Consider the following 22,076-nt stretch of genomic DNA (forward strand, 5'->3'; position numbering starts at 1 on the left):
GTGCCTGCAGCCTGTCTCTGGTGTCACATGACTGGGTGTAACTTACAGTTGGGATTTGTGCATTCTTCTATGACAGCCACATATTATAGTAGGCTTAGGTGTGCCTGGATGGGCCATCCCTGGCAGATTGGGAGGGCAGGGCTAGACACAGGCCTACTTGCACTTGAATAGGCTGTCTGCTGCCTCCGATGCATATGCCCTGTAGTTAATCTGGAGACAGGGTAGGGAAGGGAATTTGCTTAGTAATTTCAAAGGGAAACCTCTAGAAGCTTCTCCCAGTTCAAAGGCAGAACTGGGTAAAAGTATTAGACCTCAGACACCAACACTTCAGTACTTTTCTGGACCTGTCAGTACTCTGCCAGGAAGAAGGACTGCTTTGCTGCTAAAAGGGCTGCCACTGCTGCTGTGAAACACTGCTGTCCTGCTTTGCTCCGCTGCCGCCCTCTTGCAGGATGATAAGGACTGCATCTGTTGAATTCCAGGACCCCAGAGGGAATCCAAGAGCTACTGGATGGCCCCCTGACTACAGCCTCAGGGACAGTAGGCTCCAATAACCTTGAACCCCGCACCTGGACTCTGTAATCTGTGAGTCGTACCCAGTCAAGTGGTGCCAACACTGCCCTGACTTTCTGAAAATGTGCCTGAAAGTGCTGTGCTAGAGCATCTCTTGATCCAGCAGACCGATGCATCTCCTCTACGGCGCAACCTTCTGCTGCGAGGTTTCTCCTAGCTCAAGGACTCTGCTTCAACCTTGCAGCCTACATCAGAAACAACACCTCTGACCCTTTCCTGAAGCATGCCCTTACTCAGGAAATCTCGGCAGCGGCAGCCTTGATGATGATACAGGTTCTTGCATCATACTATCACAGCTCCTCGAATTGACACATTCTCTCAACATTGGACTTCGCATTGAAGCCATCGTCGACGAGATTCTCAATGACGACGCAGGACCTCGCATCACACCTTTGCTGATCAACAGACGGAATGGGTGTGAGTGTTTGATTGGTTCAGATGCTCCGTCAATTACCACCCCCTTTTGTACCGCTTTTGGCCGCCATAAGTGTGGCAGGGTATCCTCAGACGTGAGTCCCTTGCTCACTTTGCCACTGGATTCAAGCAAGCCGTGCTGAAGACGGCTGGAATGCCAGAAACCGGTCCTCGGAAGCTTGTTTCCGGTCCAGGGAAGGCATGGCTTGGCAGTTCGGGCAGGACTGTTCCCATGAGGCACAGGGTCAGACTGATTTACATATAGCCATGTCTGAACTGGGTTGGCAGAGTGGGCTAAAGAACGGTGATGGATTAAACCCAGATCTTTTGACTGGGTGTGAGTGTTTGATTGGTTCAGATGCTCCGTCCATTACCACCCCCTTTTGTACCGCTTTTGGCTGCCATAAGTGTGGCAATGTATGCTCAGACGTTAGTCCCTAGCTCACTTTGCTACTGGATTCAAGCAAGCCGGGCTGAAGACGCCTGGAATGCCAGAAACCGGTCCTCGGAAGCTTGTTTCCGGTCCAGGGAAGGCATGGCTTGGCAGTTCGGGCTGGACTGTTCCCATGAGGCACAGGGTCAGACTGATTTGCATTTAGCCATATCTGAACTGGGGTGGCAGAGTGGGCTAAAGAACAGTGATGGATTAAACCCAGATCTTTTGACTGGGAGTGAGTGTTTGATTGGTTCAGATGCTCCGTCCATTACCACCACCCTTTTGTACTGCTTTTGGCCGCCGTAAGTGTGGAGGGTATGCTCAGACGTGAATCCCTTGCTCACTTTGCCACTGGATTCAAGCAAGCCGGGCTGAAGACGGCTGGAATGCCAGAAACCGGTCCTCGGAAGCTTGTTTCCGGTCCAGGGAAGGCATGGCTTGGCAGTTCGGGCTGGACTGTTCCTATGAGGCACAAGGTCAGACTGATTTGCATATAGCCATATCTGAACTGGGGTGGCAGAGTGGGCTAAAGAACGGTGATGGATTAAACCTGGATCTTTTGACTGGGTGTGAGTGTTTGATTGGTTCAGATGCTCCGTCCATTACCACCCCCTTTTGTACCGTCAAAAAGAAATCCGGCAGAGGTCGATCCCACAGAGAAAGCGATATGTCAGAGAAAGAGTGTATTGCGGAACTAAAGTGGCATTATAACAGCACCTCCCTTAACCTACTTGAAAATACTGTTTCGGTCACCAATGGAGCAAAAGGAGGTGACGCCTCAGCAAGTGGGCCGGCTTTGGCGGATATCTTACAAACTAATAAAGGTTTTCAAGAGGAAGTAAAGATGGATAACCGCAAATCCAGATTAGCCGCAAAAAAGTTACAAGGGGCAGTCCGGAAAGTTGGAAGAACCTGCTCAGACATTGCGGATCGAATGGTATGGGTGGAAGCGAGAACAAAACAGCTAGAAAAAGATATTGTTACCCTCCAGGCGCAACTAGAGGAACACGAGGGAACGGTAAAAGACTTAACGTGGAAGATGGAGGAACAGGAAAATCGGCAGAGACGCAACAACCTTCGCTTTCTTGGGATACCATTTCGTACGCCGACGATACCCAGTTGCTATTTAACATCGGCCAAAACCCTGAAGCAGATAGAGTCCGCATTGCCAATGGAATTTCCGTAATCTCAAACTGGATGACCAACAACTGTTTACAGTTAAATCCGGGCAAGACGGAAGTCATGCTTCTAGGGGAAGCCGCTGCAGTCTGGTCTAATGATTGGTGGCTGTTATAACTTGGTCCATCTCCAACGCCTAAGCAATGTGTTAACAACTTGGGCATTAAGCTAAACGACTCCCTATCCATGCAAGATCATGTAGCTGCAGTATCAGGGGCCTGCTACTACAGGCTCAGACTACTCCGAAAAATTCTACCTTTCATCCCTATGGAGCATCGTAGAACTCTGACCCAAGCCTTAGTAATGAGCTGCATGGACTACGGGAACGCCCTACTGGCAGAAGTTGGAATTACATCTCTGAAGAAACTACAGGTAATCCAGAATACGGCGGCTAGGCTGGTCCTGAACATGCCGGCTGGCTCCCCCTCGCGACCACTGCTGAGAAATTAACATTGGTTGCCGATAAAGCAAAGAGCATTCTTCAAAATCTGTTGTCTCACTTTTTGTGCTCTTAAGGATCAGGGCCCTTTGTACCTTCAAAATAAAGTAAAAAAACACGTCCCAAGCCGCCCCCTGAGGTCCAGCACGCAGCAGCTGCTTCAGGTGCCCCGTATCAGACTCCAGAGATCTGGGGGTATGGCTTTTTCTTATCTCGCCCCCAAATATTGGAATTGTCTCCCATTATCCTTATGAGAAATATCCTCATATCCGGTTTTCAGAAAACAGCTCAAGGCATTTCTGTTCTAAGTTTTCCTCCTTCTATGCTGTCCATCTTATGGGGTTCTCTAAGTAAAGCGCCGAGATGCCCCACGGTGATTCGAGCGCTATGTAAAAGAGTTTAACATAACAGATGGAGCGGAGAAAGATGATCCCAGGAAATACATGATCACCTTACTTAAGGAGGCTCTTTCAATACTTCAGACTTGGGACTTAGATAGAGAAATCCAGCAAGCCCACAGATTCCCTTTGTTTCCTGGGAAACGCGCAACTGCATCTCCGCACCCTCCTGCAATGCTGGTATTTTTTAGGAATTACCTACTCCGCCAAATTCTTTTTGATCTTGCAAGGCCCAATAATAAGCGATCTTTTGAGGGGGTGTCTTTTTTCACCAGGCCCGATTTCGCACATGCCACGGTAGAGCGCAGATGGCGACTCCGACAACTGTTTGAGCCATTTCAAAAACTGGGCGCAGAGGTCTACTTACAAAATCCCGCCAGGCTTAAAGTGGTATTCAAAGGGGCAATACGCAGCTTCATCTCAGAAATCCAAGCACAAAAATATCTGGAGGAATTGTCTAGCCATAAATGAGAATGTGAAAATGTCAAATGTCTAGCAATTGGCAAAAAAAATGGATATCCTGCAGTCTGTGGAGTGAATCTGTAGCATTCAGGGAATTTTGCATGAACTCCACTATTAGCATGGTGGCGCAAATGAAAGTTTTCCGGTATTAAAATTGTCCTTTTTGTTAAAACAGAGGTACTCCACAGGATGTGGAGGGTAAGGGGACTTCGCTACCAGAGATAGAATTGTGAGATATAACAGACCTGATTTCTTGTTTTTTTTCCCTTCTTAGGGGGCATGGGGAGGCGGGAGGCCCAGCGGGCTCGCGGGGCTCTGTAATTCTGATGCCATATTCCTGGCTCGGCCAGGTGGCCTCAAAGGGTGGTGGGGGCGGTAATGGAGGGGGGAGGGGGGGGGGGTAGGTCAGACAGAGTGTTACAGAATTCTATAGTAGGTTGTAGTCAAATCTGGTGGAATGATAATGCTGGGGCTCTACAGAGCCAGATGACGAGTATGAATACGAGTACGGCTCAAAGAAAAAATGGAAATGGGTTGGCTAAACTTTTTATCTATGAATATATGCGGTTTAAACGACATGAAAAGGCAGACTAACTCCTGACGCGGAAAGCCGGGAGCGCTGATTTCACTCGTTTTAAAAATTGTATTGTATTCTTGTACCTGTGTGCTTTTAAATTTGTCCAGCTTCTTGGCATTTACCCCTGCATTCTGTGGAGCTCCCTGACAGCCGACTTGGGCGAGTAAGCCCCGCCCACCTTGCAGGCCACGCCCCCTTTCACTCGTTTAAAAGCGCGCGCTGATTACCAGCGCGCCCTTCTGACTAACTCCTGAGGCGGAAAGCCGGGAGCGCTGATTTCACTCGTTTTAAAAATTGTATTGTATTCTTGTACCTGTGTGCTTTTAAATTTGTCCAGCTTCTTGGCATTTACCCCTGCATTCTGTGGAGCTCCCTGACAGCCGACTTGGGCGCTGCCTTGGGGAGTCCTCCCTCGCTGCCACCATCCATCGCGGGCGAGTAAGCCCCGCCCACCTTGCAGGCCACGCCCCCTTTCACTCGTTTAAAAGCGCGCGCTGATTACCAGCGCGCCCTTCTGACTAACTCCTGAGGCGGAAAGCCGGGAGCGCTGATTTCACTCGTTTTAAAAATTGTATTGTATTCTTGTACCTGTGTGCTTTTAAATTTGTCCAGCTTCTTGGCATTTACCCCTGCATTCTGTGGAGCTCCCCGACAGCCGACTTGGGCGCTGCCTTGGGGAGTCCTCCCTCGCTGCCACCATCCATCGCGGGCGAGTAAGCCCTGCCCACCTTGCAGGCCACGCCCCCTTTCACTCGTTTAAAAGCGCGCGCTGATTACCAGCGCGCCCTTCTGACTAACTCCTGAGGCGGAAAGCCGGGAGCGCTGATTTCACTCGTTTTAAAAATTGTATTGTATTCTTGTACCTGTGTGCTTTTAAATTTGTCCAGCTTCTTGGCATTTACCCCTGCATTCTGTGGAGCTACCTGACAGCCGACTTGGGCGCTGCCTTGGGGAGTCCTCCCTCGCTGCCACCATCCATCGCGGGCGAGTAAGCCCCGCCCACCTTGCAGGCCACGCCCCCTTTCACTCGTTTAAAAGCGCGCGCTGATTACCAGCGCGCCCTTCTGACTAACTCCTGAGGCGGAAAGCCGGGAGCGCTGATTTCACTCGTTTTAAAAATTGTATTGTATTCTTGTACCTGTGTGCTTTTAAATTTGTCCAGCTTCTTGGCATTTACCCCTGCATTCTGTGGAGCTCCCTGACAGCCGACTTGGGCGCTGCCTTGGGGAGTCCTCCCTCGCTGCCACCATCCATCGCGGGCGAGTAAGCCCCGCCCACCTTGCAGGCCACGCCCCCTTTCACTCGTTTAAAAGCGCGCGCTGATTACCAGCGCGCCCTTCTGACTAACTCCTGAGGCGGAAAGCCGGGAGCGCTGATTTCACTCGTTTTAAAAATTGTATTGTTTTCTTGTACCTGTGTGCTTTTAAATTTGTCCAGCTTCTTGGCATTTACCCCTGCATTCTGTGGAGCTCCCTGACAGCCGACTTGGGCGCTGCCTTGGGGAGTCCTCCCTCGCTGCCACCATCCATCGCGGGCGAGTAAGCCCCGCCCACCTTGCAGGCCACGCCCCCTTTCACTCGTTTAAAAGCGCGCGCTGATTACCAGCGCGCCCTTCTGACTAACTCCTGAGGCGGAAAGCCGGGAGCGCTGATTTCACTCGTTTTAAAAATTGTATTGTATTCTTGTACCTGTGTGCTTTTAAATTTGTCCAGCTTCTTGGCATTTACCCCTGCATTCTGTGGAGCTCCCTGACAGCCGACTTGGGCGCTGCGTTGGGGAGTCCTCCCTCGCTGCCACCATCCATCGCGGGCGAGTAAGCCCCGCCCACCTTGCAGGCCACGCCCCCTTTCACTCGTTTAAAAGCGCGCGCTGATTACCAGCGCGCCCTTCTGACTAACTCCTGAGGCGGAAAGCCGGGAGCGCTGATTTCACTCGTTTTAAAAATTGTATTGTATTCTTGTACCTGTGTGCTTTTAAATTTGTCCAGCTTCTTGGCATTTACCCCTGCATTCTGTGGAGCTCCCTGACAGCCGACTTGGGCGCTGCCTTGGGGAGTCCTCCCTCGCTGCCACCATCCATCGCGGGCGAGTAAGCCCCGCCCACCTTGCAGGCCACGCCCCCTTTCACTCGTTTAAAAGCGCGCGCTGATTACCAGCGCGCCCTTCTGACTAACTCCTGAGGCGGAAAGCCGGGAGCGCTGATTTCACTCGTTTTAAAAATTGTATTGTATTCTTGTACCTGTGTGCTTTTAAATTTGTCCAGCTTCTTGGCATTCACCCCTGCATTCTGTGGAGCTCCCTGACAGCCGACTTGGGCGCTGCCTTGGGGAGTTCTCCCTCGCTGCCACCATCCATCGCGGGCGAGTAAGCCCCGCCCACCTTGCAGGCCACGCCCCCTTTCACTCGTTTAAAAGCGCGCGCTGATTACCAGCGCGCCCTTCTGACTAACTCCTGAGGCGGAAAGCCGGGAGCGCTGATTTCACTCGTTTTAAAAATTGTATTGTATTCTTGTACCTGTGTGCTTTTAAATTTGTCCAGCTTCTTGGCATTTACCCCTGCATTCTGTGGAGCTCCCTGACAGCCGACTTGGGCGCTGCCTTGGGGAGTCCTCCCTCGCTGCCACCATCCATCGCGGGCGAGTAAGCCCCGCCCACCTTGCAGGCCACGCCCCCTTTCACTCGTTTCAAAGCGCGCGCTGATTATCAGCGCGCCCTTCTGACTAACTCCTGAGGCGGAAAGCCGGGAGCGCTGATTTCACTCGTTTTAAAAATGGTATTGTATTCTTGTACCTGTGTGCTTTTAAATTTGTCCAGCTTCTTGGCATTTACCCCTGCATTCTGTGGAGCTCCCTGACAGCCGACTTGGGCGCTGCCTTGGGGAGTCCTCCTTTGCTGCCACCATCCATCGCGGGCGAGTAAGCCCCGCCCACCGTGCAGGCCACGCCCCCTTTCACTTGTTTAAAAGCGCGCGCTGATTACCAGCGCGCCCTTCTGACTAACTCGTGAGGCGGAAAGCCGGGAGCGCTGATTTCACTCGTTTTAAAAATTGTATTGTATTCTTGTACCTGTGTGCTTTTAAATTTGTCCAGCTTCTTGGCATTTACCCCTGCATTCTGTGGAGCTCCCTGACAGCCGACTTGGGCGCTGCCTTGGGGAGTCCTCCCTCGCTGCCACCATCCATCGCGGGCGAGTAAGCCCCGCCCACCTTGCAGGCCACGCCCCCTTTCACTCGTTTAAAAGCGCGCGCTGATTACCAGCGCGCCCTTCTGACTAACTCCTGAGGCGGAAAGCCGGGAGCGCTGATTTCACTCGTTTTAAAAATTGTATTGTATTCTTGTACCTGTGTGCTTTTAAATTTGTCCAGCTTCTTGGCATTCACCCCTGCATTCTGTGGAGCTCCCTGACAGCCGACTTGGGCGCTGCCTTGGGGAGTCCTCCCTCGCTGCCACCATCCATCGCGGGCGAGTAAGCCCCGCCCACCTTGCAGGCCACGCCCCCTTTCACTCGTTTAAAAGCGCGCGCTGATTACCAGCGCGCCCTTCTGACTAACTCCTGAGGCGGAAAGCCGGGAGCGCTGATTTCACTCGTTTTAAAAATTGTATTGTATTCTTGTACCTGTGTGCTTTTAAATTTGTCCAGCTTCTTGGCATTTACCCCTGCATTCTGTGGAGCTCCCTGACAGCCGACTTGGGCGCTGCCTTGGGGAGTCCTCCTTTGCTGCCACCATCCATCGCGGGCGAGTAAGCCCTGCCCACCTTGCAGGCCACGCCCCCTTTCACTCGGTTAAAAGCGCGCGCTGATTACCAGCGCGCCCTTCTGACTAATTCCTGAGGCGGAAAGCCGGGAGCGCTGATTTCACTCGTTTTAAAAATTGTATTGTATTCTTGTACCTGTGTGCTTTTAAATTTGTCCAGCTTCTTGGCATTTACCCCTGCATTCTGTGGAGCTCCCTGACAGCCGACTTGGGCGCTGCCTTGGGGAGTCCTCCCTCGCTGCCACCATCCATCGCGGGCGAGTAAGCCCCGCCCACCTTGCAGGCAACACCCCTTTTCCTCCACTTTTTTCCTCGGATCCCTGTATAAAACTATGTGTTTAGGCCGGAGGCGCAGCGGACGGGCGCGACGATGGCGCGCCGAAGGCGCGCCAAAGGCAAGCCCGTCTGCGCCCGTCCGCGACAGCCCGGGGCGAGGGGCATGTCACTCTGCCCCCCACATCATCTACTCCCCTGACCAGCTCCACCACCTCCAGGGACCGTGGCCTATCCCAGCCCTTACTCATTCTCGCATTTCCCTTCTTGGCCTTTCCCCAGCTTCTCCTCCTCTTATCTCCTCATCCACAGCGGCTCCCTTACACGCGTTTGAAGATATGAACCCATTAGCAACTCCCAAAGCCCTTACGGCACTCTATCTCAATACTAGATCTGCTGTCGCCCATGCGCATGAACTCTCGGTCCTGTTGGACCTTCATGCACCGGATCTCCTTTTTTTAACGGAGACCTGGTTTTGCGATGACTCTCTCCCCGCCCTTCTAGCCACTCTACCTGCCCAATATTATGCCTTACGAGCAGTTCGCTCTACGGGCAGAACTGGGGGCGGTGTAGCGGTCATCGCTCGTATTGACCTCCCTTTCCAAATTTTATCTTTTTCCGGCATCTCGACCTCTGAATACTTGGTTATTCGCACTACTGCCACCACCCCTTCCCTGACTTGTTTTCTTATTTATCGCCCTCCCCAATCCCCGTTACGGTTTCTTCCTGATTTCCTGGAAGTATTGGCCACCATTACTGTTAACAACTCGTCTATTTTGCTTCTTGGTGATTTTAATTTTTGGCCCTTTGACCCCGCTGAATGTCTCTCCTCTAAAGAGTTTTCCGAAACCCTACATTCCCTCAGTTTCATTTCACATAATGATTCCCCCACCCACATTAAAGGTCATTCACTTGACCAGATTTGGTCACTGAACTGTCCTGTGGAATCTCTCTTAATCTCTCCTTGCACTTGGTCTGACCACTATATCATTTCATTCTCCCTCACTGTGCACTCCCTTGCTAAACCTCTCCGCCCTAAAAACATCTGGGTTCGAGCTTGGGGCCGAGCTAACCTGCAAGATCTCTCCTCCTCGCTCAGCGCCTCCCTCCCCTCATTACAGGGTTTATCCACCTTCTCCCAGGTTATGGCCATAGAACAGTGGCTATCTTCAGGTTGTGACTCTGTGGCGCCGCTCAAGCGTATTACTTCCAAGCGGGACAAAGACGCTAACCGTTGGTTCAGTAAAGAGCTTAAGGCCACCAAGTTAGCGGTACGGCGCGCCGAGCGGGCCTGGAGGAGAAACTACAGCCCCACTGCTCGTCTGGAGTATGTCACCATCTTGACCCAGTACAAAAAAGATATCTTGGAGGCTAAAACCACCTATTTCTCCTCCAAAATATTGGCTGCTGAAAACCAGTCTAAAGAAATATTTGCAATTGTTCACAACCTGGCGTTCTCGGACAGATCCACCATTAAGCCTGCCCCGTCCGATGAACTTTGTCGCTCTTTAAATGACTACTTTATTCATAAAATAGTGACCATCAAGGCCAATATTCCCCTCCCTTCCCCCTCCTTTGTTGATCCCCTGTGTCCCCTTCCTAAGGGCGAACTCACTTCTTTTCCCCTCTTGACTAGGGAAACCTTGTCCACCATAGTTCCCTTGGTCAAGTCCGGCTCTCCACGGGATCCCGGTCCCGCCCATGTTCTCCGTTACATTTTCACTTCCTGCCCTGACCCTCCACTTCACCTCCTTAACAGTTCACTTGCTCAAGGTGTGGTACCCGATCCGTTGAAATCGGCGGTCATCGTACCTATCTTGAAAAAACCCGGTTCGGACCCATCTGTCCCTGCCAATTTCCGCCCCATCTCCCTTTTGCCATTTCTGGCAAAGGTGCTTGAGCGCCATGTCACCTGCGCTCTGAGCTCCTTTGTGGAGATGCATGGAGCACTCGCCCCCCGTCAGGCCGGCTTTCGCCCCGCACACTCTACGGAGTCCGTTGTCATCTCGGTCTTGGACAGCCTCAGGGAGGGTATGGACACTAACCAGCGCCAGGCCCTGGTGCTCCTTGACCTCTCAGCCGCTTTTGACACGGTGGATCATTCCATCTTACTTTCCCGTGTCAGGGCGGCGGGGGTCGGGGGGACGGCCCTGGTCTGGCTTTCCTCCTTCCTGAGTGACCGCACCCAGGCTGTTTGCCTGGGTGATTTTACAGCGGACGTTCATAGAGTTCAGTGCGGGGTCCCTCAGCGCTCCTCTCTTTCTCCCCTTTTATTTAATCTTTATATTGCTCCTCTTATTTTTTCCCTGCAACAAATGGAGGTCGCCGTGTTTAACTACGCGGACGATCTCCAGCTTGTTTTTGACCTGTCTTCTTCTCCCTCCTCTGTTTCTAACTTTCAATCTATTATGCTTTATATCCGGGACTGGATGAGCCACAACCACCTTAAACTCAACCCTGACAAGACAGAGTTGGTGTTGACAGGTGGTTCATCCAGCCCCTGGACTCCTATGTTTTGGCCCCCTTCTCTTGGCCCCTCCCCGTCTCCTGCTACCTCAGTTAAAACCCTTGGCATAAAAATTAATTCCCAACTGTCCCTTCACTCCCAGGTTGGTTCTGTGGTTTCTGCTTCTTTTCTTGCACTGCGTACCATACGCAGGGTGTCCCGTTTCTTTTCCTTTTCTGCCCTTAAACTTATCATTTTGGCCATGGTGGTGTCCCGCCTGGATTATGGTAACGCCCTATATGCGGGGATTCCTGCATATAGTTTACGGCGTCTCCAACTTATACAGAACCAGACGGCCCGCCTGGTCTTTAACCTCCCGAAATTTCATCACTCTACCCCCCTCTTGAAGTCCCTACACTGGCTGCCTGTACGAGCTCGGGTCCAATTTAAGATCGCCTCCATCGCCTTCCTTGCTCGTCAAGGTTTAGCCCCAGCTTTTATCTCTTCTGAGATTACCCTTTATGTTCCATGTAGAGAGCTCCGTTCCTCTTCCCAGGCCCTTCTTATGGTTCCACGTTTTCGAACAAAGAAGTGGGGAGGCTCTAAATTTTCCACTCTGGCCCCGTCCCAGTGGAACTCTCTTCCCTTGGAAATTCGATCCCTCACCTTGTATTCACAATTCCGGAAACAACTCAAGGCCCACCTATTCAAGAAGTCCTTTGAATAATTTCTAATGGTCCCTTCTCTCTTTTCTTTTTCTCCTCTGTGGTCTGTCAGTTGTAGCGCCAAGAAACCGCTGGTGTACGCGCGCTTTTACAAATAATTTCAAACTCAAACTCAAATGGTTGCTGTAGGAGTACAGACCTGGGGGACGAATGTAGTATTCTCACAAGAGACACATGTGGAGGGGTCCCAAATGCACCTTTTGAAATCACTTGGGTATAGACTGATCTGTGCTTCCACGCAAGGTGCAAGAGTCCGGGGGGTGGCTATCCTCGCCAAGGGAAATGGACTTATATTCAATCGCTCTAAAGCAGAAAAATTTGGCCGGTGGGCAATTGCTGAATGCCAGTATGGAAAGGGGCAAAAATTAACGCTACATACTATTTATGGCTGTAACAGCGATGACCCGGCGGTATTGGAGGTGGTCTCAAACGACCTTGCGCATTGGCCTCTGCCCCTTATTGTCTGTCAGAGATTTTAATATTAATCTTCCGATTGATTGGTCTTTAAATGACAAATGGCAATATACCAGCCGTAACCCCAAAGTTTTTACAGCTCTGAGGGACTTTGTTAGGGTACATGGGTTTGTGGATGGCTGGCAGTCAACCAACCCCAGTGACCCCGGATTCACTTTTTCCTCCAATCCACATATCACTCACGCAAGACTCGATTATGTTTTTATGTCAAATGCAATCAAAAATAAATGTAAGATGGAAAAACTCCCGCCAATTCTTTTTGATCACAATCTACTAATTTGTTCTATAGAAACGGAAGACGATAGAGGTACTCCCACCCCCTGGTCTTTTGAGAAATCCTTACTTCTAGACGATGATTACTGGAGCCACATGAAGGAATGGATTCCGAACTTTTTAGTAGACAATCTAGGGAGTGCATCAGACGAGATTGTATGGGATGCAATGAAGGCAGGGATACGTGCGTGGGGAGACGCTACAATACTCCTTAATAGCTAACAAGGAGGCTAAGCTAGTGATGTACTAGTTGCAAGAAAACTTAAGGAATGCGAAGGAGGGGCTGGTGAGAGAGACAATGGGGCATACACCGGTAGGTAAGGAGAGGATAATGCACCAGCAGAGCAAATATTTCGAGTGTTTTTACTGATAAGGCTGTCAAAAAAATGCTCTGTCAAAAAGAATCATTTTATGAGCTGGGGGGCAGATCGGACATCAACTGGCTATGCGTACAAGGCAACAGGCCAATTCGAATCTGATTCTGGAAATTCTTGATCCCCAGGGACTCCGGCTATCCAACCCAGAACAGATTAGACCGCTTTCTAGCAGTTTTATTTAGCCTTATACACCGGAACAGAGGGGGGAAATCCGGCTATCAGTGAGGAATACTTAAAGAGTGTTACCTTAGAAAAATTTGAGGATATAGATGCAAACTCTCTAGAGGAACCCCCAACACTGGATGACCTAGCGTCTATTATCAGAGAACTACCAAAAGGGAAAGCTACAGGGTTGGATTGCATCCCATCTGAGTTCTATGCTGTTTTTTTTAATCAAATAAAATACACCTTATTTAATCTTTTTCTTCACATCTTTGAAGGGGGGCGCCACCAAAGTCATGATCTAGGGCAAAAATTGTTATTTTTCAAAAAAAGGGAAACCCCCCAGAACACCTAGGCTCATATCGACCCATCACCCTTATCAATTCAGATTCTGGCAAATAAACTCGCGCCTACTCTGCATAAAGTGGTGGCCCAGAGCCAACATGGTTTTATTACTGGCAGATCAACTGTCAATCACATTTAATGGGTGATCGCCTTGTTTGATTCCACGGAGGTTACAGGAGACCCTATGGCATTGGTACTGCTTGACGCTGAGAAAGCATTCAATAGGGTCTCCTGGCCTTTTCTGTGGGCTACCATGGCTAGACTAGGTATACAAGAAGGATATATTCAGGCAATCCAAAAACTAAAAGTGAACCCAAGAGCGGTAGTTATTGTAAATGGAAGCCTAACTGAAGAATTCACAATTTCACGAGGAACACGGCAGGGCTGCCCTTGTCCACCACTGCTTTTCGCCATATACATAGGCCCTTTCATCCGTAAACTAGAGAAGAATAACTTTATTAAACCCATAATTTCTCAAGGATATATCACCAAAACACTTGAATATGCGGACGACATTGCAATTGTGACAACCGAATACAACTATCAGGGCCATTGAAGATGAGGCCAGTTTGGTTTGGTATCCGGTTACGCCCTTAATCAGGGTAAAACCAAGATTGTTCCGAACAGAAATAGCATGATGGGGGGATTCTCACGTTACGGAACAAGCTACCCATCTGGGGGTTAATATTACATCGGATCTTGACAAATTGGTGGATATAAATCTGAAACCCTTGCTGCCATCCATGCAAAAAGATCTTCAACGTTCAACTTGCACCTCTGCATCATCGGAAGAGTGAATGTTATAAAAATAATTTTTTTTCCAAAAATTCTATATCTCTTTAGGACTATTTGCCTAGAGTTTTCACCCTCTTGGTTTAAAGCACTAGAACGCCTATTTTTAAATTTTGTCTTGGCATACTCGCAACCTAGAAGGGCATCAAAACTTCTCACACTACAGAAAGATAAAGGAGGTTTAGCACTTCCTAATTTAAAAGCATACTACTGGGCAACAGTGCTACTATATAGTAGTGAGCTGCTGCAGAACACCCGAGGAGCCGAGGGGAGGGAGCCTCGTACGACTTCTATTTATCAATTACTTATAGGTCAAGAGAATAGAGGATACTATTGGCGACACGTACATGACAGCTACCATAAGAAGGAAAAATGTAAAACACTATTCAGTAGTTTTAAGGTGTGGAGAATTGTAGAATCGTAAAGAAAATGATCGGGTTAGGGAGATGGTCCTTTTACACTCCTTTAGAAAATAATGTAAGCCTTCCAGAAATTTTCAAGGACAACTACATGACTAGGTGGTTGGAGGCTGGGGTGGTACAAATTGGGTGTTTAGTCTCTCCTGAAGGGCAGTCCTTTGAAGAGGTCAAAAACAAATTTGGTCTGGCTTGGCAAGACTTTTTAAATACCTCCAAATAAGGGATTTCCTGGTACATGGGACGGGGGAGGGGGGCTCCAAAGCAATAAACTTGTTGAGGCCTTGACTCACGATAAAAAAAAATATTCGATTGGAGGGATTTACGCACTGAATAATACCTATTTTCTAGATGATATGGGCAAAACCTCTCTGAAATGGCAAGAAAGAGTGGGGATATCGGACGCTGAGTTCAATTATTCTTTTGCTATGTCACAAACAATTCTCTTATCAACTAAAATACAGGCTCAATTTTATAAAACTTGTTTCTTTCTGTATTATACCCCTGATAGGATAGCTAAGTGGGGGTTTAGCAAAAGTACATGCTGTCCCAGGTGCGGGCTGTTCAGCGCTGATGTCGTGCACATTTTTTCAACTTGTATAGGATTAAAGTCTATTAAGCAAGAAATTGAGAAGTTTTTAACAACTAATCTAGGAAACACGATAGGCTTGTCTAGTGATGTCATCTTACTGGGGGCTGCAGATCCTGATAAAGCAATATGATGGTAGGACATGAACTTGTATTTATAGCTATGGCGGCATTCAGATTATGTATTGCTTCTGCTTGGCTAGATGCCGATGCCCCCTCTTTTCATCAATGGCTTTCTAGATTCCTGGCAATATCTAACCTTGATGTCTATATATAGACGAAAGGGCAGAAGACGACGCAAATTAGGCCTAGAAAATCTGGTCTCCCCTGATAGAATCGTCCCAGCAGCAAAATTAGTGATTGTATAAAAACTAATGATTATATATGAATTACGGTATAAAGTGTATCTTAAAACACAAAATGTTTATATGCAGTAAAAGTTGTTTTCTGTAAATGTCATAAGTACTGTCTTGTATATATTTGGGGTTTTTTCCCCGCTTTTCATGTCTGTCTGATCGGTGGGTGGTGGGGGAATTGGGGGAGAGAAAAATCTGTAGTATGAAAAAACCGAATAAAGATATTTTTTAAAAAAAGCTGAAACTGAACTGAATGATGCATATTAGCATCATGTAATGTATTCTTGTGACTTATGGCATTCCTAATCTATTTAAGATTATTGTTGGGTTAATGGGGGCACCCGTGACAACATTGTGGCAATATTGGAGGTAATTCTTGGCATAAAGAAGGCACCTGTGGTAAAATGCACGCTTCTAGCATATAGGGGTAATTATTGGCATATGGAATCACCGAGGCAAATCACAGGCCATGGCATACCGGAGATCGTTATTGGTATATGGGGCCCCAGTGGTAAAATTCTGCTCCTGGAATATTGGAGATAATTCTTGGCTTCACAGAGGTTATCTATGGCCTATTGGTGGGAATTACACCTTGAGAAAATGCTGACCTTTTGAGATAACTTGACATAGCCATGTCATAAGGCATCCTCACTGGTAACATTCTTGTACTTGACTATGGTACATAATTCTTTGCATAAGGGGGTATCACTGGCATGTACTGTGCGCGCATGAAAAATTGCTGGTAGTGGCATACTGAAGGTAATTCGTAATCTATGGGGTGGGGTAACAATGACAATTTTTTAAAAGATTGGGTCAATTTATGGTTTGCTTTGGGCTTCATTGGCTCAACATAAAAGTAATGGGATGTATCAGGTGCTCCTAAACTTACAGTGAAAAATATGTTTTAGAAAGCACTCTTTGACTTTCTCACTGGTAGAAACACCCAACCAAACTCTCTTACAAGACGGGAAGCATTCATCACTAGTTTACTGGAACTTGGGGCAATTTTTGCGCTCACCACTTTAAAACATGACCAGCAGTCACTGCCTAAAATGTCAGGTGCTTAGGTGAGCATTTTTATGTAGAGGTTTGGGCAATGTGCTTTAGCCGAGTAGGTCATTTTAAAGCATATTGTTAATTGAACAGAATTTAGAAACACACGTTTCTGCATCACCAATGGTGCATGATCCATCTCTGCCAAAGCCCTGGAACCTCTTGACTTATGATCAAGGAGATCGAGTACTCAAGGGTGTACAGAGAGCCTCTTTCCATCGTAAGCCCTGGAACTCTTGACTGATGATTAAGGCGTTCGAGTACTGGAGGGTGTACAGAGAGCCAGGGCTTACGATGGAAAGAGGAACTCTTGGCTGATGATCAAGGAGATCGAGTACTCAAGGGTGTACAGAAAGCCTCTTTCCATCGTAAGTTGCTGTTGAGTATGTAGGCCTCTTCATACTTCTGTAATCTTTCTACTACTTAGAAAACGTATCTAAAATCAAATGTTTAGTACTGTATCTATATTTTTGTAGAATACCAATATATTTTCTATAGATGAAATAATTTTTTACTTGGACCCATTTTCATTTGGGTTTATGATCATATATTAACCACATGGCTGCTGGGCGTTTTCTCCCCCCTGTGCTGGAAAATGCCATTTTAGTGGCACCATGACGAGCTCAGCTCGTCATCAGCACACGACACCCGTGGGTGATGACGAGCTGAGCTCGTCATCAGCATCGAAAGGGTTAAATACCCATCTGTTTAGTGTCATTGTACTTTGAACAAAAGTAGACATGGAAACCTGACATATCGCCTTTACAACTCCAGGGCATTGCATGGTAACACGATAAATGTATAAGTTGGACCCTTATTTCTTAATTTAAAGAAATATTATTTTTAAAAGTTACAGCTGCCACAAGAGAATCATTGAAAATTCTAATCACTTGTTAAAATAAAGGAAACGAACAAAGCAATTCTACTGCTGGTGCTGAAGAAACATACAATTTAAGTACAGAACATATTTATGTATGCATTACATAGAACATTAACACATCTATAGCTGGTTCTATAAAACGGTTTAATTTTATTTCTTGGCTCTTCTTCATAATATATCATTTGATAAAATGCAAAAAAATATTACAAAAGTGCAAAAATTGTGGTGGGCGTTTCTTCTGACATCCGAGTTGCTGTTCTGGCCTCTTGTAGAATAAAGAAAATCTGTCATTTCATTCACTCTCGCCGGATGTTTAGGATCCTCTAGACGAGCTGTCCTTCAACTGCACAAAAAAGGAATACAGTGAATTACAAGTGTGTGGTTGCTAAAAATGGGGGGAAAAAGTATTTTCAGTTGACTTAAAATTACATTATTGTATTTTTTAAATAATTGTTTACAGATGGAGTAGCCTCCACTAGTGAGACATTTAGAAGAATACCTCTTTATGAATACTGCAAGACGTGCTTATTATAATTGACAATTCTTCATGAAGTGTGGACTTTGTGAAAGCAGCAGCGATGTGGTAGACACTACCCAAGAGAATAGATAGTGCTTCGTGAAGTGAAGATAGTATAAAAAGCAGTAGGGATGTGTTAGACTCTACCCAAGAGGAAAAATAGTGCTTCATGAAGTGAAAACTGTGAAAAGCAGCAGTGATGTGGTAGACACTACCCAAGAGGATAGATAGTGCTTCATGAAGTGAAGACGGCGTGTAAAGCAGCAGTGATGTGGTAGACACTACCCAAGAGGATAGATAGTGCTTCATGAAGTGAAGACGGCGTGTAAAGCAGCAGTGATGTGGTAGACACTACCCAAGAGGACAGATATTGCTTCATGAAGTGAAGACTGCGTGTAAAGCAGCAGTGATGTGGTAGACACTACCCAAGAGGATAGATATTGCTTCATGATGTGAAAAAGGTGTCTAAAGCAGCAGTGATGTTGGACACAATACCCAAGAGAAAAGACAGCGCTTTATGAAATGAAGAGTGAGAAAAGCAGGAGTGATGTGGTAGACACTCCCAACGAGTGTGCATAAAGGACACTAGCCAGTCACAATGTAAATGTTCTACTGGTAAGTGACTTTGGGCGTGATTACGATTTTGGCGGATGGGATACTCCATCAAAATGTGACGGATAGCCCGTCAGCCAAATTACTAGTTCCATAGGATATAATGTAATTGTAGTTTGGCGGACGGCATGTCTGTAACGTTTGTGAAGGAATAACCCTGTCCGCCAAGATCGTAATCAGTCCCTTGATCTAGACAAAATGCAGTGGAGTCATATTGATAATAAAAAAGTAGTATCTGCAATCATTGTATTGTGTAATATACAGAGAGTGCGATTTGAGTCTAACCACTCCTGCCATTGCTCTGAAACTTTGTCGAATTTTTTTGGGGACCAGCCCAGAGTATTATTTCTCTCTGTCATGCTGTTGATCATTGGGTGTATCCTTCTGCGTCCTAGCTTGTGCATCCGTTGCTATGCATGTGGTACATTGTTCTCAGAAGCGGGCACTATTTGCTAAACACAATCTGTGCTTCACACATATTAAATGCCAAATGCTACACAACTGTTTTTTAAATAGTTATTACATTTTTGTAAAACTGTATCATTCAACAAAGTGTTTTAGCTGCTGTATGTTTCATCCATCTCAGATGCTCTTGCGGTTTTTACCTCATTTCTGTCGCTTTTCCACCACCTTTTAGTTAGGGATGAGCTTGCTGTCTCTTCACAGTCTATTATTATTAATGAACATCCCTTGCTAGAGAAAAAAGTTTCTTACCTGTACAACCAGATCTTTGGGAAGAGGTTTGTTGTTAATTTAATTAACAGTCCTTTCGCCTACGAGGTGCCGTCACATGAATGGAAACTGGAATGTACTTGTACATCATATATCCTTCAGACCACCAAAATGAAGTGAGGGACCAACCTCACTTTCCTACATACTAGAATTGTGGAGGTCCATGGGCACATTTCTCTGCGAGGCTGTGAGACTATGAAAAATATCGCTCTAAGGGCCACATGTAGGTAGCCTAATACCGGTCGATAACGGCCCAAATTACCAAATTTCGGCCGTTACCGACAGGTATTGGTCTTTTCAGATGTAGGAGGCCAAATTGAAGGATTCGGTAATTTACCGAATCAGTAATTTAAGGAATCGGTAAATTACCGAATTCTTAAATACCGATTCGGTAATTTACCGAATCTCTAATGTAGGGAGCCCTCAAAAGAGTGCATTTGTCATTTAAGGATTCGTTATTTACCACCAACTAAAAGTTGGTGGTAAAAATCGAAAACCTGTGAAAAAGCAAATTTGTGCTTTTTTCAAAAGTGGCATGTTGCAGACATACATGCCCTTAGGGCATGTGTGTGTGCCACATGTGCACCCGTGCACTTTTCAGGGGTGCCAATGTGACACCCTGCCACCCATGTAAGTCTTCCCCCTAATACCGATTCAGTATTTACTGAATCGGTAATTCCCATTCATTCCTATGGGCCTCCAGGCCCATAGGAATGAATGGGGAATACCAAATCGCAAAATACCGATTCGGTATTTACCGAATTTTACCGATTCGGTAAAAATTACCCAATCGATACCTACACACCATTTACCGATTCTAAAATACCAAATCGGTAAAATTGGGTATTTTAGAATCGGTAAATGGTATTTACCTACATATGGCCCTCAATGTAGGCACTTTGAAAAAGGAGGGATAATAGAAAATCTTTTATTAGGCAGCTGTTGTTTTAGACCCACTATGACTTCAAAGTAAGTTTTTTAATAGTTTTCTTATATATTTGGTTTTAAAAAAGGCTTTGTATCCCCCATTCTCCCCTTGTGGGATATAATTGCACTGACTACTGTGTATACAATGCCCCGATCCATCACTAGACAACAGTACCCAGAAGTTCAGGAACAACCCCGGTTTTGTACCCCAGTTTATATGGCAATCACTCAAAGCGACATCCCGCTGTTGCCAGAACATTGGACTAAGCAGAGACTGAAAATAACCGTACCATATGCTAATGGAGAGTATAACCATACAATGTACTATGCCCAAGCATACTCTGTCAATGTAATTTTTAAATGCTAATAAAAACATGTTTAAAAAATATATATATTTGGTTTAAAAAAAATTAAAATGTAAAGCACCTGTTGGCTTTCAAATATTTTTTGTTTTATTTGGAGAGTCCCCTGTTTTTTTAAGAGTGTTAAGAGATTCTGCATTTAGTGGGAGTGTTATGTTGATGCCTAGAGGACTTGCATTACAGGTAAGTACCATTTTCTTTTCCAGTGTTAGGACAGGAACATATTGTTACATTGTCAATTTGGTGCTTACACTGTTTTGAGAATCAACAGTTGAATGACAATTGCAAATGCACAAAAATCGTGTCATCTAGTGCATGCTTCAAGGACCTCATAAGAACCTGTGGAATGGGTCCAGTGTGAGAGGAATGCTATTCTTTGTGTCTAGGGTTTACAGGACATGACAAAAAACAACGTCTTTTGTGCTCTGGCAGTAGCAGTTAGCAGCTAAACCATTACAGCTAAATATTTTAGGTTCTGAACTGTAAACATAATAGCCCTTCAACTGTTGGTTTTTAGTGAAGATATGTAAATGCATTCACATAGTTCTCTAAGACAGTCTGCAAAATGTACCTGTGACTGCTCTTGTGCTCAGAGCCCCTTCGAGCGTGGCAGAAATCGATGGTTCTCTGGCCTGGTCTAATAAAAGTGAAAAACATGTTTTTAATCATTGCTGGTTGGCTTTACTCGTACTACAACAACCTCAAGCTCTAAATAACATTGCCCAGGATTGGAAAATGTCTTTGCCTCAGCTCCCAAATTGAGCAAGACCAAGACTGAATTGCTAATGTTTGGTTCCTGTATGCAATGGATGGAGGACAAAAAACTGTGGAACTGGATTGCAAACCGAGTATTACCAGTGGCTGGGATTAATTCAAGCAATGCACCTACCACCTTTTTTTGTTTTCCTCTTTGCCATTTTGCAATACTGTGTGGATCGCGCTCTGATTAATCCTATGCTTAAATATTTTGCTGGCTGTAAAAATACCAGAGGGTTCTCCATTTTTGTTGGTCAGTATGGATTTCATTTGTTCTAACCCTTTGCTCAAACATTTTGCTAGAAATGTTTTAATTTGAGATTGGGGCTGTTGCTCGTTTTATTTTTGCACTACATGAGAAGGCATTGCTCCTGATCTAAAAAATGGGAATAAGATATTTGAGTTCCTGGTTGGGGGGTGAGGTGAGACCCTACTCAAGCAGAAACAACATTCATTGTCAGGGTGAAGTCACAAGCCAACTCTAAATTAATTTATCCTCAACCCTGAGGTAGTTTGTCGCACAGCGATCAGGCTTAACTTGGAGGCAATGTGTAAAGTATTTGTGAAACACTTCAAACAGTACCACAATGAAAACACACCATCAAAGGATATCACACCAGTTTAGAAAAACAAGAGTACTTAATTAATAAAAACAAGACAAAAAAGACAAAAATCCAATCGGTAGAACCGGAGATATGAAGGTTTAAAGATTTCAGTGAAGATACACACGAGGGCGCAAGAGGGCCGGTGGACAAGATGGCCGCACCATGGGAGGCTCTG

At 46.4% G+C, this 22,076-nt stretch overlaps 1 protein-coding gene across 11 annotated transcripts in view; it reads right to left on the reverse strand.

Annotated features, from left to right (window-relative positions):
* Positions 1 to 17,513: 17,513 nt before the first annotated feature.
* The window catches only part of SMOC1 (SPARC related modular calcium binding 1), a 798,909-nt gene continuing 794,346 nt past the window's right edge, over positions 17,514 to 22,076 (reverse strand). For 4 of the 11 annotated variants that reach the window (XM_086937178.1, XM_086937176.1, XM_086937177.1 and 1 more), the window contains one exon: positions 17,514 to 17,733. In XM_086937178.1, coding sequence (XP_086793304.1) covers positions 17,714 to 17,733 — 20 coding nt within the window. In that variant the 3' untranslated portion in view covers positions 17,514 to 17,713. Of the gene's footprint in view, positions 17,734 to 21,111; positions 21,178 to 22,076 lie in introns of all 11 variants that reach the window. The other 7 variants (XM_086937171.1, XM_086937168.1, XM_086937170.1 and 4 more) reach the window with 2 other exon arrangements.

Source organism: Lissotriton vulgaris, chromosome 9 (genome assembly GCF_964263255.1).
Source record: "Lissotriton vulgaris chromosome 9, aLisVul1.2, whole genome shotgun sequence".
Lineage (NCBI taxonomy): Eukaryota > Metazoa > Chordata > Amphibia > Caudata > Salamandridae > Lissotriton > Lissotriton vulgaris.